This window comes from Hippoglossus stenolepis, chromosome 21 (genome assembly GCF_022539355.2).
Source record: "Hippoglossus stenolepis isolate QCI-W04-F060 chromosome 21, HSTE1.2, whole genome shotgun sequence".
NCBI classification, from domain to species: Eukaryota; Metazoa; Chordata; class Actinopteri; order Pleuronectiformes; family Pleuronectidae; genus Hippoglossus; species Hippoglossus stenolepis.
The window spans coordinates 3649244-3663563 of record NC_061503.1 but is presented as its reverse complement, the minus strand read 5'-3'; the positions used below and the strand labels follow the sequence as shown (position 1 = coordinate 3663563).

At 42.6% G+C, this 14320-nt stretch overlaps 1 protein-coding gene across 1 annotated transcript in view; it reads right to left on the bottom strand.

The window, feature by feature from the left end:
• Positions 1-11543, bottom strand: part of LOC124851044 (dynein axonemal heavy chain 9-like) — a 96887-nt gene extending 85344 nt beyond the window's left edge. Inside the window, 13 exon segments of the mRNA XM_047338455.1 lie at positions 446-592; positions 1113-1239; positions 4359-4427; positions 4649-4763; positions 4969-5119; positions 5214-5330; positions 5743-5910; positions 6026-6259; positions 8257-8468; positions 8631-8761; positions 10049-10207; positions 10294-10490; positions 11190-11543. Coding sequence (XP_047194411.1) covers positions 446-592; positions 1113-1239; positions 4359-4427; positions 4649-4763; positions 4969-5119; positions 5214-5330; positions 5743-5910; positions 6026-6259; positions 8257-8468; positions 8631-8761; positions 10049-10207; positions 10294-10490; positions 11190-11540 — 2178 coding nt within the window. The 5' untranslated portion in view covers positions 11541-11543.
• Between the last annotated feature and the right edge of the window lie 2777 nt (positions 11544-14320).

The window sequence follows — 14320 nt, the reverse complement described above, 5'->3', positions numbered from 1 at the left end:
TGTTGGAGGAATGGAACAGTGAGACTTTACTACTTTTGTCTATACTGGAGATTTCCCAGTCTATCGTATCTTATCTAATCTCATTTTAACTTAGCTTAATTTAGCTTAGTTTAGCTTAGCTTAGCGTAGCTTAGCTTATCTTCCACACCAGTCAGTGTTAATGTTAATGTCTGGAACTACTACTCTATAGTGTGAGCATAAGCAATTGATGAGAGGATGACATGAGAGGATGGGACATCAACAGCAGGACTTATATATTTCAACTAACTAACGGATGTTCCCGTCTCTACAGCACTGATGCTAGCATGGGTTAAAAAGCCTCAGACTGCCATCTAGAGGTTGACATGTTTCCCCTGCTGCCAACTGTGAATCCACCTCATGCTGATATCACACTTTATTTTCATCCGTGTATACATTTCCTTGATGGCTTATCATCGACACCAACCTTGTTGTATGCGCCAATGGTGAGCTCCAGGTTGGCAACATACTGCTGCAGCTGCCCCCTGGTGGTGTAGATCTGCATTGCAGTTTCAGGGATGGCCACAGTCTGACTGGCCTCCAAGTACTTCACCTCCCGCAGTAGAGACGCCAGCTGAGGAAGAGGACGACAGAGGCACTGAGAGACATAACAACATATTCACAACTTGATGGTCAAATCAGATTTTGATCGGTGAAGGCAGCGACTGTTTAAAATGTAAGCCCTATGTCACAGTAAAAAACATGAGGATCCAGTACTACAGTTTCGGTGTTGGTGGGAGAAAACTTTCCACTAAAGCTCAGATTAATGAGAGGTCAGTTAGAAGCTCTTTAGGGCAGCATGGCCCAACATCACTACCTTTAAATGAAAAATTGAAATACTGACTCAACTTGTTAAATTGATGAATGTGCAGGGGAAACAAAACTTTATTTATGGAGTTATGGAGCTGTGGGCAGGTGTATGACACTTAGTGGAAGATGTTTAATGAAAGAGATTAGTTTGATATGGCATAACCAAACTAATATATCACTCAGAGCGTGTCCACAGTTTCTCAGAGTAAAGCTTTAAAAACAGTGGCACCTCTAGCAGCCTCCCTTGGATCAGTTTTTAGAGCAAGGTGGATTAATGTAAAAACCTGCGGGCTGAAGTTGACTGAGATCAGCTGAGTGGCCGGGTCTCTGCTGATTAACGGCAGGTTCAGGTTGTACTGGGAGCTCTCGCTCACGGTCTCTGTCCATGTCTCATACAGACTGGTGGAGTATCTGGAATGGAAAACACACAGAAAACAACCCTTTATCTCAGTCAAACAGAAGTTATTATCACACAGAAATATACCCATTGTTTCGTATCTTTCGGATAATTGCAGGAATCTCTGTCCGTCTGACTGTGACTCTCAGGGTTCTGTGTAGAGAGTCGAGCTTCAGTGAGGTTTTAAATAAACAGGTGAACAGCTCTTTGTGCAGCAGCAGTGGAGCAGCTTCAGGGTTCAGTCTTTATGCCGCGTTCCATTATAGCTCGGAGCTCGGAAGTTGCACCTGGAACGCCACCTCAAGTCCCAATTTCGGAGGAACCTCACCAACCCCGACTTCGAAATCCAAGATGGCGGCTCCGTGTATCAACAGTAAGTAAAAACTGTAGTTTTTACTCTTTATTAGCACTTAAATTTGTCGTACACATAGTATTGTCCAATTACTGTCTGTGGTAGTGTTACTACGGTATTAGTATGCCTGAAATGCCATGTAATGCGTTATTATGAATTGGTTTTGCTAACAATGGCTAGCTGGCTAACGTAAACAAACTCCGAGAGGGCAGCCGCAAGACAGGCTTTCTCTTTCTTCGACTTCCGACCAAATGTGCAACAGGAACGTCATCAACTCTGATTATTCAGGGGGGACATCATTCCAAAGCCGAGCTCCGAGGTGTAATTGAATGCAGCATTACCTGTCGCGGCTCAATTAACGCAGGTCACTTTTACAGTTTCAGATAGAAAGCTGCAGCCAACATTACCACAGGCCAAACAAACAGCCCATTCCAAACAGGCAGGTTTACAACAAAACCTGCACTAGTTCCCATTAAAGGAGCTTTTCTTTCATAAGGGCACAGGTATGAAAACAACATGGAAATCAACACAAGCAAATAAGAGGCATATGATTGAGATATGATTTTCCCCAAATTATCCGAGGTTGTAAACAGAATGAGAGGCGTCATTTGCTTGTTCAAGGGCAGAGGGAAAGGCAGCAGTTCAGGAGGGTTACATGCAGGTGTGCAGGGGTAAGATGAGGATAAACGCTGATTCATCTGCAAGAGGCTGGGAACAGACAGCATTTCAGGGCTCTGTACAGCTATATCAATCTGTAAATAGCCGAGATTATGACGAGAACTTAAGTGTGCACTGTGTGCTCCTTATTGGATTTCTGCTGTGAGCTTCATTTCCTGATAGTGGCACCGCAGACGCAGAGGCAATCAAATGCCTCGGTCATGGCCATAAATCACACTGCATTTTGTCTGTGGGGGTAATGAGTGAGGATGCCCATTCTGTTCCTGACTGGAAAATGTATAATAATGGTGGCACTCACTCTCGACTGAGGCGATGATTATTACAGCATAACAAGAGCTCTAATTTCTGATGGGAGTAAATTGAGGGCAAAGAACTGCTGTTGTTCATCATTCCAATACTGTGGGTGGGGGGGGACATCGAGTGAAGGAGTCATATTAAGTGTGTGGAGCATAAAGAATGGCTATCTGTCTGGTTGGGTGTGTGTGTGTGTAATAATGTGCATCATTCACAAAAGACCTTTTCACACACGCACACACTTTTACATTACCATACTTGTAAGGACTCACTTATCTCCTTTCTGAGCTTGGTCTGGAATAGCTGTAACTTAACATTCATCCTCATCTTAGCTCTAAAACAATATACTGGCTGCTGATATTTTAAATTCAAGTGATAATAATACATGTTTGTCTGGCAGCTGTCCAAAACCAAAACATATTCACTATCATGTAATAGACAGGGCCCGATTTGGAAACAGCATATATTTCTATACCGGCTCATTTCCACCTATTATCTGCCTGATCTGTTTGTTGTGTTCTCTCTCTCTCTCTGTTGACCTGCATCTCTTGCTCTTTTCTTCTTCCAACAGGAAGCAGCCAAGCAGACTGGAGGTCATGCAGCAGATGGGATTCTATGGAGATTCTGTGGAAGCTTTGAATGCTCAGTCCACTCTGTCTCTTCCTCATCCTGGCATTCCACACATAACTGATTTATCCCTTAAGATACAGCATTGACTTCTTTATGTAAATAGTTAAGTTATTTTTTTTTATTCCATAAGGTGTCCTCCCTCATTTGTCAATCATGTTTTGTGCTATCCTAGAAATATTTTTGAAATACACAGACCTTTTTACAAGATTGTATTTCTTTACGCTTTGATTCCCCTCAACAGCCAGAATCTATATTTACTGCAGGTTGTATGTTGAGAGAATTCAGCTGTCAGCTTTTCACCCGAGGCGAGACCCCATCACTCTTGTTTTAGCCTCTCTACTGGCTCCCAGTAAGTATTGGTATTGATGTTAAGATCTTATATATAAGAATATCATATTCTTATATATTTAGGGCTGGTTCAGGTCCGCCTTGGACCAGCTCTTAGTTCTGCTGCTATAGGCTTAGATTGTCAGGCAACACATGGACAAATGGAGCTTCTCTTTCCTCCTCTCATTCTTCATCAAATGAATGTCTCATTGATACATGTTACTGCCTATATAGCTTTAATCAGCTACCATGTGTAGAGTGCTATGTAACGTCATGCTGTGAAGACTTTTCTACACAAGTGTAAAAACAGACATGCCCTCTCTCTCTCTCTCTCTCTCTTTTTGCCTCTAACATAATTCTGTTTGATTTCATACAAACAGAATTTTCTGACCTATGGGATGCTTTATCTTGCAGTTTTTGATGTTGGATATGGTCTAAAAGGCCATTCCTCACTTGGCATCAGTGAGTAGTGAAGGAACATATGGGATTATGGGAGTCCTGTGAAATAATCTGTGGAGCAGCGCCACAGTAATGAGAACATAAATCACGCTCGAAGCTGCGTGTCTACATGCTACTCCACAGGGGCTGCTTTCATAAATGTTACACGCTCAACTATCAAAATCACAAACATGCAGGTTCAAAGCTGAGTCTGTGTGAAGTCACAGCCACAGAGGGAGCTAATATCTGATTAATGTGATTGGCTTTCAAGGTTATTACAGTCCTGAAAGATGACGTCTCATTCTGTCACCGTCTATTCTGTTTAATCTCCCTTTCTGTTCTTTTATTCAGTGATACATACATCCAAGCCTGATGACAAGTGGTGTAATACAGGAAAATAACATCCACACTTACTTGTCCAACAGTTGCATCATCTCCTCATACTTGTCGATGACCTTGGCTCCTTCCGCAGACTCCAGACACCTGCAGAGAAGATGAAATCTGACAACCCATGCAACAATCGTAGCCAATACCTTCCCAGTGGCCAGTATTCCACAACATTATGAGGCCTTTAAAAAACCTTGACATAATGTTATGAAGAGGAGCAGCTAGAGCAACAAATTCACAGTGAGACCGCTGGAAATGAACAACCACAAACCAATTCAGTTTTTAATCTGTGTTGTTGGCGATGGGAGGAAACTCACGGGCAGGAGAGTTGTCTGAATTTGGAGAACTGGGTCTGGATGCGGTTCTGTAGACTCTGGGCCCATCTCAGCCCGCCAGCTACTGGAGGCATATTCTTACTCACGACAGGCGAACCTGAGGAAGTCAAGTGTGTTTACTACAAAGTTAATGGTGACTGAGATAAGAACCACACAATGGTGGTCCTGAAGCGACATGGTTTAACCTCCCGATCACTCTCTATTTTGGGGGCCATCATTTTGTTGAAGCTTTGCTCACTCTTGTCTCTGTAAAGTAATTAAAATGAAAATTGTAAAAATAAAGGAATTGTTCTGAATCTCACCAAGCTCCTCTGTAAGCTGGATGTGTTTGTCATAGATGAGTTTACAGCTGTTCAGCTCCTTCTCAAACACAGTGACAAGGAGAGGGTATCGGCTCAGAGCATCGGCTGCCACTAGGGGGCGTTCCAGCAAGCTACCAAACATATCCACAACCTGCAGATAACACATCAAAAGCAAAAGGGCTTTAGTACTCGTTTGTGACGGGGTTTGTGTATTTGTTAGAAAGAGACAGATTCAGTTCCCAGACCTTGAAGGTGGGCTCCAGTCCGGAGGCATCATCGAAAGCCAAACAGAAGATGGTTCCTAGTCGTCGCTCTATGTCATCCACCCTCAGATTGAACTTCCTCACATCTTCTTCAAACTCCTACAGGGAACAAAAAGCACAGCTACAGCGGCAGCCCAAAGAGCACACAGCTTAGACTGCACCAAGACGGCATATTCCTTTTCACATCTCACTGACTCAAAGCCATCCAGAGGGGAACACTGACTGGGTCTTACACGAAAAATAAATTACTTTTCTTGCCATTACTCAGAAACAACTTGTTTAAGCAACTAAAGAGTATTGGGGGGAAAAAAACTACTTTGGTAGGAAACCAATTTGCTCCACAAACGCAGGACTGACCAGGTTGTAGTGCCTGCTTGAATAAAAGAAGCATAAACTGAGAAGTATGTAGAGAGTGAGTAGCCTGTGTCTAGTATTTCATAAAACCCTTGCATTTCACTTTAATAGTTGTGAGCGAAACCCCTGTGCACCCACTGATCCTCACACTCCGTACCGTATTGTTCAGGTCCAAGCAGTCATAGGGCTTCTCTGTGATGAATTTGTAAATTTCTGCAAACTCTTGGTGGAGCAGCTGGACCTGCTGGCTGAGTGCGCTGCCTCTGACAGCTCCAATCACCAATTTCTCCAGCTTTAACATGTCTAAAGCTGTTAACAGGATGTCCTATAGGGAGACAGTGAGAGGAAGTTGAGGGCGATTGAGCTCAACTACAGTATCACTGAAGTGACTGCATCTCAATTCTCATGCCAAAAGTGCTGACCTTTGATTAAATACTCACCTTAATGGCCTGGATTCTGTCGATAAAGCAGTCAAATCTTGAGAAGACCAAAAGCGGAGAAAAGTCCCAAGGCTTAACCAATTTCCCGGCCCTCTGGTACTCGGTCAGATTGACCCTGCGGTCCTCGTAAGTGGTCCTGAAGAGCTGCAGGATCTCCAGGCAAGTCTGCACTGTCAGGAGACTCTCAGAGACCTCTCCTTTCAGAATCTCATCTGGAACTAGAAACACCTGGGCCTGGTGTTGCAGAGGAGTAGCAGCTACAGTAAGTTTGGATTCCAACTGACAGAGCCTCATTTCAATTATACGCAATGGAATGGATTATATTAAGCACAAAGCTCTTATCAGTCTTGAAGTGGCCTGGGAGCAGGATCTGGGGCTGGAGCTGTCAGGCAGGACGTGGGAGACTTTGCTGGGAAATAGTTACCTCCTCATTATGTGCCAAACACAGACTTATACAATGTTAGCTTTTATATCATATTCATTGCACAAACGCTAGCTTAGCAAAGAGACATATCTGGTGCGGACTTTCCATTCCACTGTTTCTTAACAGAATCATATTGTTAGACACCGTGCACTCCTTAAATGGAAACATGTCTTGCCACCTAACCATGGCAGATGGATGAAGGATGTATTGCCCTATATCAAGTAAGAGAATATAAGATTTCCTCTGAAAGGCTCATTAAGAAACTTTGAAAAAACATGGTTAGCCTTTGTAATATGTAAAAACTATGTTAAGGCCCTTACACCTATTCCAGAAGATGGGGGTAGTTGGGCTTACAATACAAATGTGCTAAAGCATAAAGACAGCATAATGCAACTCCCTATAGGTGACAATAAGCGACATCCCATACATTTGGCTGCAGTTGCATATCAGTCCCTTAAAATGCTTGATTTCTTTCATCATTTATGCTAAAGCTAAGCCAATCATCCTCCTGGTACTAGCTAAATACTTAACAAATACATTGAGAGTGGTATCGATATTCTTATCCAACTCCTGGCAAGAAAGCAAATAACCCTTTATTTTATTGTTATTATCGTTTTTATACGAGTGCAGTTCCTGTTCTGAACATATCTGTGTGGACTTGGATGTTGGCTTGGCCTGTGGTAATGCTCCAGAGCCTACTTCTTACTTCTACTCCTCAAACACACCTACAATATACTTTTTATTGTTTATATTGTTTTTATTGCTGGACGTGGTGTGTGCAGTCTATGGTGCAGAGTGGAGTTAGAAAACTTTGTGTTCATCCTACCTGGTTTATGTCCCGCCCTCACTGCCTGCTTCAGAGTGCTGGATGCATGTTGATTCAATTTGTATTCATATGGAATTCATCACATGCGTTTAAGTAGGTAGATAACTTTGATAGCCTATGTCACACCAACTCACACACGGACATCATGGGTAGGATATGTTTTCCAGGAAGGACTGAAGTAAATTGAGACTGCCCTCTGTAAACCGCTGTGTCACATAAATGTCCCAGGATACACAATTCAAAGAGAGAGAGAGGAACTTTGGAGAGGCTTGTGAAAACGTTTGTCAAATGCCCCGCTAGAGGGTTTATCTAACACTGCTGGCTTGTTAGTCTTTCCCGGGAAAACTTTTCTGATGCACTGTGCATTTTCAGCAGCAAATTACTTTTGTGTCCAATAAACTGAACACAGAGTAACTGAACTAGACATAAAGCATTCAAACCCACAGAAAGTGAAACTTCATCAACAGGAAATCCAACCAAAAAAACCAGCACTCACCTACTTTGTACTGAAAGGTGACCTCTGACAATTACAGGTCAGAAACACAACGGTGATAACTAATGAGCAACAAAGATTGTTATTTGAGCCCGAGTAATATATTGGTTGGCCTTTCACAGACATATCACTGCTGGCGTTTATGTTTTATCATTGTACAGAATAAACAATGGAGAAAAATCTGCATTTATTATTATTTTACATTTTATGTAAAAAGAAAAAATATTATAATTTTTATAAATGTATATTATGTTTTTGTAATTTAAGTTCTATGTATTTTGTTGTATTTAAGTTGTCTGATATTTAAAGTTATTTATAATAAAGGCTATGGTTGAATTATAAAATCTCAAGCTTCATATTCATTGGCTGATAAATCGATGCTGGTAATCTTTTACTCCCTAATTACTATTATTACCTAATATCCATATAGTTACGTCTCAAATCTTTACAACAAAAATAAAACAAAGAAAGGTATAACTGCTGCTGACCTGCTGTATGAGGAGGTTGCAGGTCTCCTGCAACAGAAGGATGAGGCGTTGTGGTGTGTTGTAGTGTCTGGAGTTTGCCCACACCAGGCACACTGTGTGCATCAAAGGGCCAATCTGACGTCTGACTTCAGGAAACTCCATGCTCTCCATGTCCTCAAACAGGCCCTTGAGGGGCATCAAGTAGATGCTGATGTCCTTTGCTTCTTCCAAGGCTGGCAAGTGAAAATGTGATCAAAGTCAGTTCAACCACCACGTGTGAAAAAGAAGATGGTGATGAATCATCTCAAATCATGCCTCAACCAGATACACGCTGCACCTCAGAGACCCAAGACTAATTACATGTTTCTCTCAGGTCAGATGTACAGATTCATTACCTGCAGAAACGTTCTGTTGCATGTTTGTAAAAGCAGGGAAATAGCTGCTCTCCGCAGCCTCCAACAGCTTCCCCATCTTATTCACTTCAGAGGATGTTAACTGGGAATGGATACCCTCCAAATCTGCATATCTTCAAGTGGGAAAAAGAAAGATGGAAGACAGAAAGGTTCCTGTCACATTTGTAGACAAACACTGGATTGTTGCAGCACCTATTTTAAAACTTTTTAAGACATGTGATTTATTAAGTTGGGTGTAAGCTCTACTGACAAAAAGTAACAGTTTAGGGTCATATTAACTTACTTTGATTTGTATTGTGCTTGAATTATACAGTCACAGAGAGCTTGTGTTTCAGAGTTAGAAGATTGAATGTACTTTACATTGATTGGGGGGGGATCTGACTATGCTAACCTAATCAAAGTATAATCATTAAGTGAAACATTAGCAGTGTAGTATATTGTGGAATTTGGTGTGTATTGTGTTTCTGTTGAGTGTAATTCTACCTTTAAATGGAGCTTGTGAGCTACAATGTGAGAAGTTGTGTACACAGTGGTTGGCATTTAAGTGGTTAGGACATGAAAACACAGCTGCTAGGCAACAGCAACATGGTTGCTAATGTAAACATTATTGTTGGAGTCTCAAAGCTCTAGCATCTAACAATTAAGTAAGCCAACAGGCATGCAAATACAAAGGCATAGTAACAAAGGGAATAATGGCATTTTCGTCAGATCTATAATAAAATTCAGCAACAAAAATTCAAATATATTAACTTTCTATTCAACAGAAAAATAAATTCATGGTCTCTACCATTTCTGAAAATGTTTAGCAAACAAGTTAGTTTATAACCAGGCTAAGTTTGAATGTATCAAGAGTTGGTGCAACCAGGTCAGAAAACAGATGAGGGCTGCTGCACACAGGAGGATTTTTAACTCTTGACCAATTTTTTAAATGTGGGGGTGATGTGGCAAGAAGGTCAGACCACACACTTGCAATTTAGAGGAAAAGATTTCACAGTGGCAAACCCCAAACTTCAGGATTAGTTGGGCAGATAATCAGCACAGAGTGACCTCCAGTCGGGAACGTCCCCACGATTGTTGGAAGGGGCAAATTGGGTCTAAGATCAGGCCCTAATATCCTCTAAAGTGCAGCAGCCTTAACAGAACAAACTTTCTAAGATGTAATTCTGCTACGTTAGTATAAAAAAGAAGAGAGCACCAAATTGCTTTTGTCCCTTGACAGCGCAAGTGTGCTCTGAAAATCAAAACAATTAGTAGCATCAGCAAAAAAATTTGAAAAAACCATCCAACTTTGAGGTCCTACAGGGACATTGTGTTATTTACACACAATCTCCTCCCTGGAACAAGTGGAGCTGAGGAGCTGCCAGTGGATACTTTGTGTCTGTAATAACTGAGGTGCTGACCTGTTCTTCCAGAAGAGCAGCTCTGTGTCAGGTGTGGGGTTTTTGCCTTCCAGCAGATCCCCAGAGGAGTCTATCTTCAGGACGGCAGAGATCTGACGGCTCCACTCAATCACGGCTGACTCCAAGGAGTGGATGATGCATCTTTCCACCATTCCCCCCCTGTGTGGTTTCATAAACCATTAGAATGTACAAGCAGGAGAAATGATGCATTGACACGAACCTTTGTGTCCCAGCTGTTTGTTTACCTTTTGCCCATCTCCAGGGCGGCTTGCTCCACTCTCTCGAAGTCCATGGGGAGAGGCAGCAGTGTCTTGCCTTGGACTTGGCCTGACACCACAAACACATCGTTCTTGAGGGAGTGGACGTTGCGCACGACCTCCTCAGACACTACCTGTGGCCATTCAGTGTGGTTGCTCCTGTTAGAGAGCAGCGGCACCAGCAGCTGTGAACGTGTAAGGAAATAAGAGTTTTTAAGTGCAGACAAAAATATTTGCTTTGGAGTAAACTTTCAATGTATCAAGTGGTGGACTCAAACACTTCCCCCACTTCTCCATCAGCATAGGGGGGAGTAGATAGAGAGTGAATTTTCACTTTTCAAGGGTGAACTATCCCTTCCCTGGGCCATTAAGAATGTACTTGCCAGGTTTACAGCCAATTAGATGAACAGTTTGCGAGATATGCGTTCCACATACAGACAGACGTTTGTGGAATTAGTATAAAAAGACTGCAAATGGGAAAGATGGTGGGATTTGGCTTCATTTCTGGATAGTTGGATGAAGGGGGAGACGCGTCATCCATCTTTATATACGGCCTATGGTTCCACCTTAAATGTAGTTGACTAAAAGTACTTAGTTACTTTCCAGAAACTAATGGAAGAAATGGAGCCCCCATCCCTCTCTTTGTGTCAGTTAGCAGGGGTAACCCTTACTGCTTTGGATTGTTGGTTAATTTTTAACTGTTGATTTTGATGGTTACAGGCAGAGGGGGAGTTTGATATTTGTCTTTCAAATCTATACTCAAGTCTTTACTGACTGTGGTACTTATACACGGTACTTGATCAAATGTACTTGGATGACTGACTTGGAGTGATGTACAAACTTCACAGTCGGTTCATGAAGGCAGACACAGACACACTGCTCACCTCAACTATGGCGGAGAAGTGCTCCAGCGGGTTGGAGGACATGTCTCCGCAGGTCAACTTGTCCCTCATGGTCTCCGCGGTGAGCGCGCTGTTTCCCCGCTTCACGAAGTACACAGCCTTGGTTCTGGGCGGCGCGGCGGAGAAACCGGCGGCGGCCTGGAGCGTCCCGCCGCCGGTCAAACCCACCACGAGGCTCCGCCGCTCGGCTCTGTCCAGGAAGTCCTGCAGCACCTGGCGGTTCTCCTCGCCGGAGACACATTTCTGCCACTTGTCCTGCTTGACTTTGAGGGACTTCAGCACGAAGTCGGCGATGAAGAGCAGCCTCCGGTCCTCGGCAGGTGACTCCTCCATGTTGGCCTCCTCTGTCCCCGGTGAGTGCCTGAACTGATTGTGTCTCGGTCTCCATGGCAACGCAGCGGCAGCGCAGACCCGGGCCGTTGACAGTGACGGAGGAGGACCTGGATCTGACCCTGGATCCGCGCTGACCTCTGACTGACACCTGCTGTCCCCCATTACACTTCAGTCTGAAGACAACAGTGAATACTCGTGATCCCACCATTGTGTGACCTCCTCTCAGAAAAGCAGTCTGCTCAGTGTTATACTTCATTTTAATATTCAATTGTGTTTAAACAGCACCTTTCGTACATAAAGTGCAGCTCAAAATATGCTTTACAATTAAATCAAAGACATGAAATAAGAGAGCAACAAGAACACGTTCGCAATAAAACTAAAATTTAGGATAAAAACCAGCAAAAGGTATAAAATAAGTGAAAGAAATAGATGCTACTGCTTCCCTGTGCAACATATACAGAGTTTGACAGTGAAAGTTTGTTTTCATCCTGATCTGATGAAGGTTTTCGATTTTTGTAGGTTTAACCACATATATACACATGGAAGACCCTCCACTGGAACTGCTATAAGTTAGATCATTTAAAAAACAATGTAAGTCTGCCTACTCATTCCACAAACTGTCTGTCTGTTGTTGAACACGTGTATTGGGAAATTGCCAGAGAAAGTGCAGTGCAGTTTGGTGCGGATAAACAGAGGCAGGGATTTGTGACAACACAACCAGCTTGGAAGGCAAGAGACAACTTACTGATGTGTGATCTGGGAAATGAAAACCTCCACTGCTCATATGGGCAAAGTTGCTCACAAGGTGGCAGAAATGAATTATAAATATACAATATTTTAAAAAGTCTGTTAACAGCATGCTCCTGGTTGCGGCATGGTTTCCTTTGGCAAACGTGTGCTGAAAACCCAATAAAACCTGAATCTTGGAACAGGTGTCATGTCTGATCAGAAACTTCAGAAGCCCCTGGACAACGATACAAGTTCCAGCTCAGTGGTTAAGTCACAGGCATCATCATCACCCACTCACCTGACAGAAAAAGTTCAAAGACAGATTGAAGTTATCAAACTGCACAGGCAACGTCTGCATTCACGTTGCTGTTTGATGGAATTTGGCTGCAGAAAACACAACGTGGACATGATCCGTTCACTGTTCTGATCTGGGATGTGAAACAGGATTGTCAGTGACATGGCATCGAAAGGTTTCTTTGCCGTCTTTAGTCTTATGGGTGTGCATGTCACAGTGCAGCATGAAAGAAGGTGTGTGTGTGTGTGTGTGTGTGTGTGTGTGTGTGTGTGTGTGTGTGTGTGTGTGTGTGTGTGTGTGTGTGTGTGTGTGTGTGTGTGTGTGTGTGTGTGTGTGTGTGTGTGACTGAAGGTATGAGTCATTCAGTTTGTCCAGAAGCAGCAACTAAGGAGGTTCAGTTCCTCTGAATGGACTTTGAAGATTAAGATGACAGACCAAAGAGAACCATCGCAGCCAGGCTTTCCATTTCAGAATCATAGGAGCCGCCCGCTCGTTGATATGAGGAAGGCCACGTCCAGCTGGGTGGCTGGATACTGGAATACATAAACCAGGAATGTATAAAGCAAGACTGGTGGAGAACAACAATTGTTGAAGTTGTTGATCAATACTCAAAATCAGATTTTGACACTAATTATAAATGTACAGTCGATTGTTATAACATCCACCAAAGATGTTGTGTTTTCGTCTGCGTGTCTGTCTGTTAGTTAGCAGGATTATGCAAAAACTACTGGACTTATTATTATGAAACTTGGTGGAAGGATGCAGTGTGGGTCATTGCAAGATAAGAGGTTTTCTTTGATTTCTCAAAGAATAATTCGTGGATCTTGATAGAAATAACAAATCTGGCAAAAGAAAAAAAAAAAATGCCCCTTGCTCGCTACGTTAAAGAAAGTGAAAATGAATCTGGATCAGTGATACGTCAACACACCCTGTGGCCTGCGTTATTTCAAGACCGTCTTTGCTGAGCACGTCAGCGACGAGTGCGTCTGTTCTACAAAAACTGGTTCAGATCCAAGAAGGCTTTCACCAAATTCACCACCTTTATTAATCAAATCCACTCTCAAACCCGCCCTTCCACCAAGTTTCAATAGGTTTTTGCCAAAACAGAAAGTAAAATGCAATGAAAACAGCCTTGGGCAATGCTCGGTGGATAAGATGAGCTGATCCAACAGAAACATTTAGGAAAGTTTGACTGCCATAGGTTTGTAATGCCTGCAGGAACCTTTGTTCCGTGTACACTTGTTATTCTATAATTATAAGATAATTATGCTTTGAATTAGAGCTAACAGATGTGAGACAATGTCACATGACCAGAGGACAAGAGGACTGCATCTGACCTCCTCAGACAGTGGTGGTCACACGGTTCTGTGGAACATCTCGTCCTTCACAAAGAACACAACCTACAAAAAGGAAAATCTTTTTTGTATTACCCCTAAACCATATATTAATGATACTTTAATGACGTGGAGTCTTCATTGTGACATGTGTTGCCTGATTCCATGCCTCAGACGAGAATGAGATAATTAAAGAACTTTGCAGCCCCCTGCTGGTGACAGGTGTGGATTACAACCCCATGTCCTGTCTCCGAACTAAACTGAAGGAAACACTTCCTGTAGAGTAATGTGTACAATGTGTCTACTCACATATTCTACCAATAACTTCTCAATTCATTTGTCATTGCTGCTCCCTTAATCTCTATCAGAAATGTTCTTATGTATAAATACTTCAAACATTGACACACTTTTCCATTATGTTA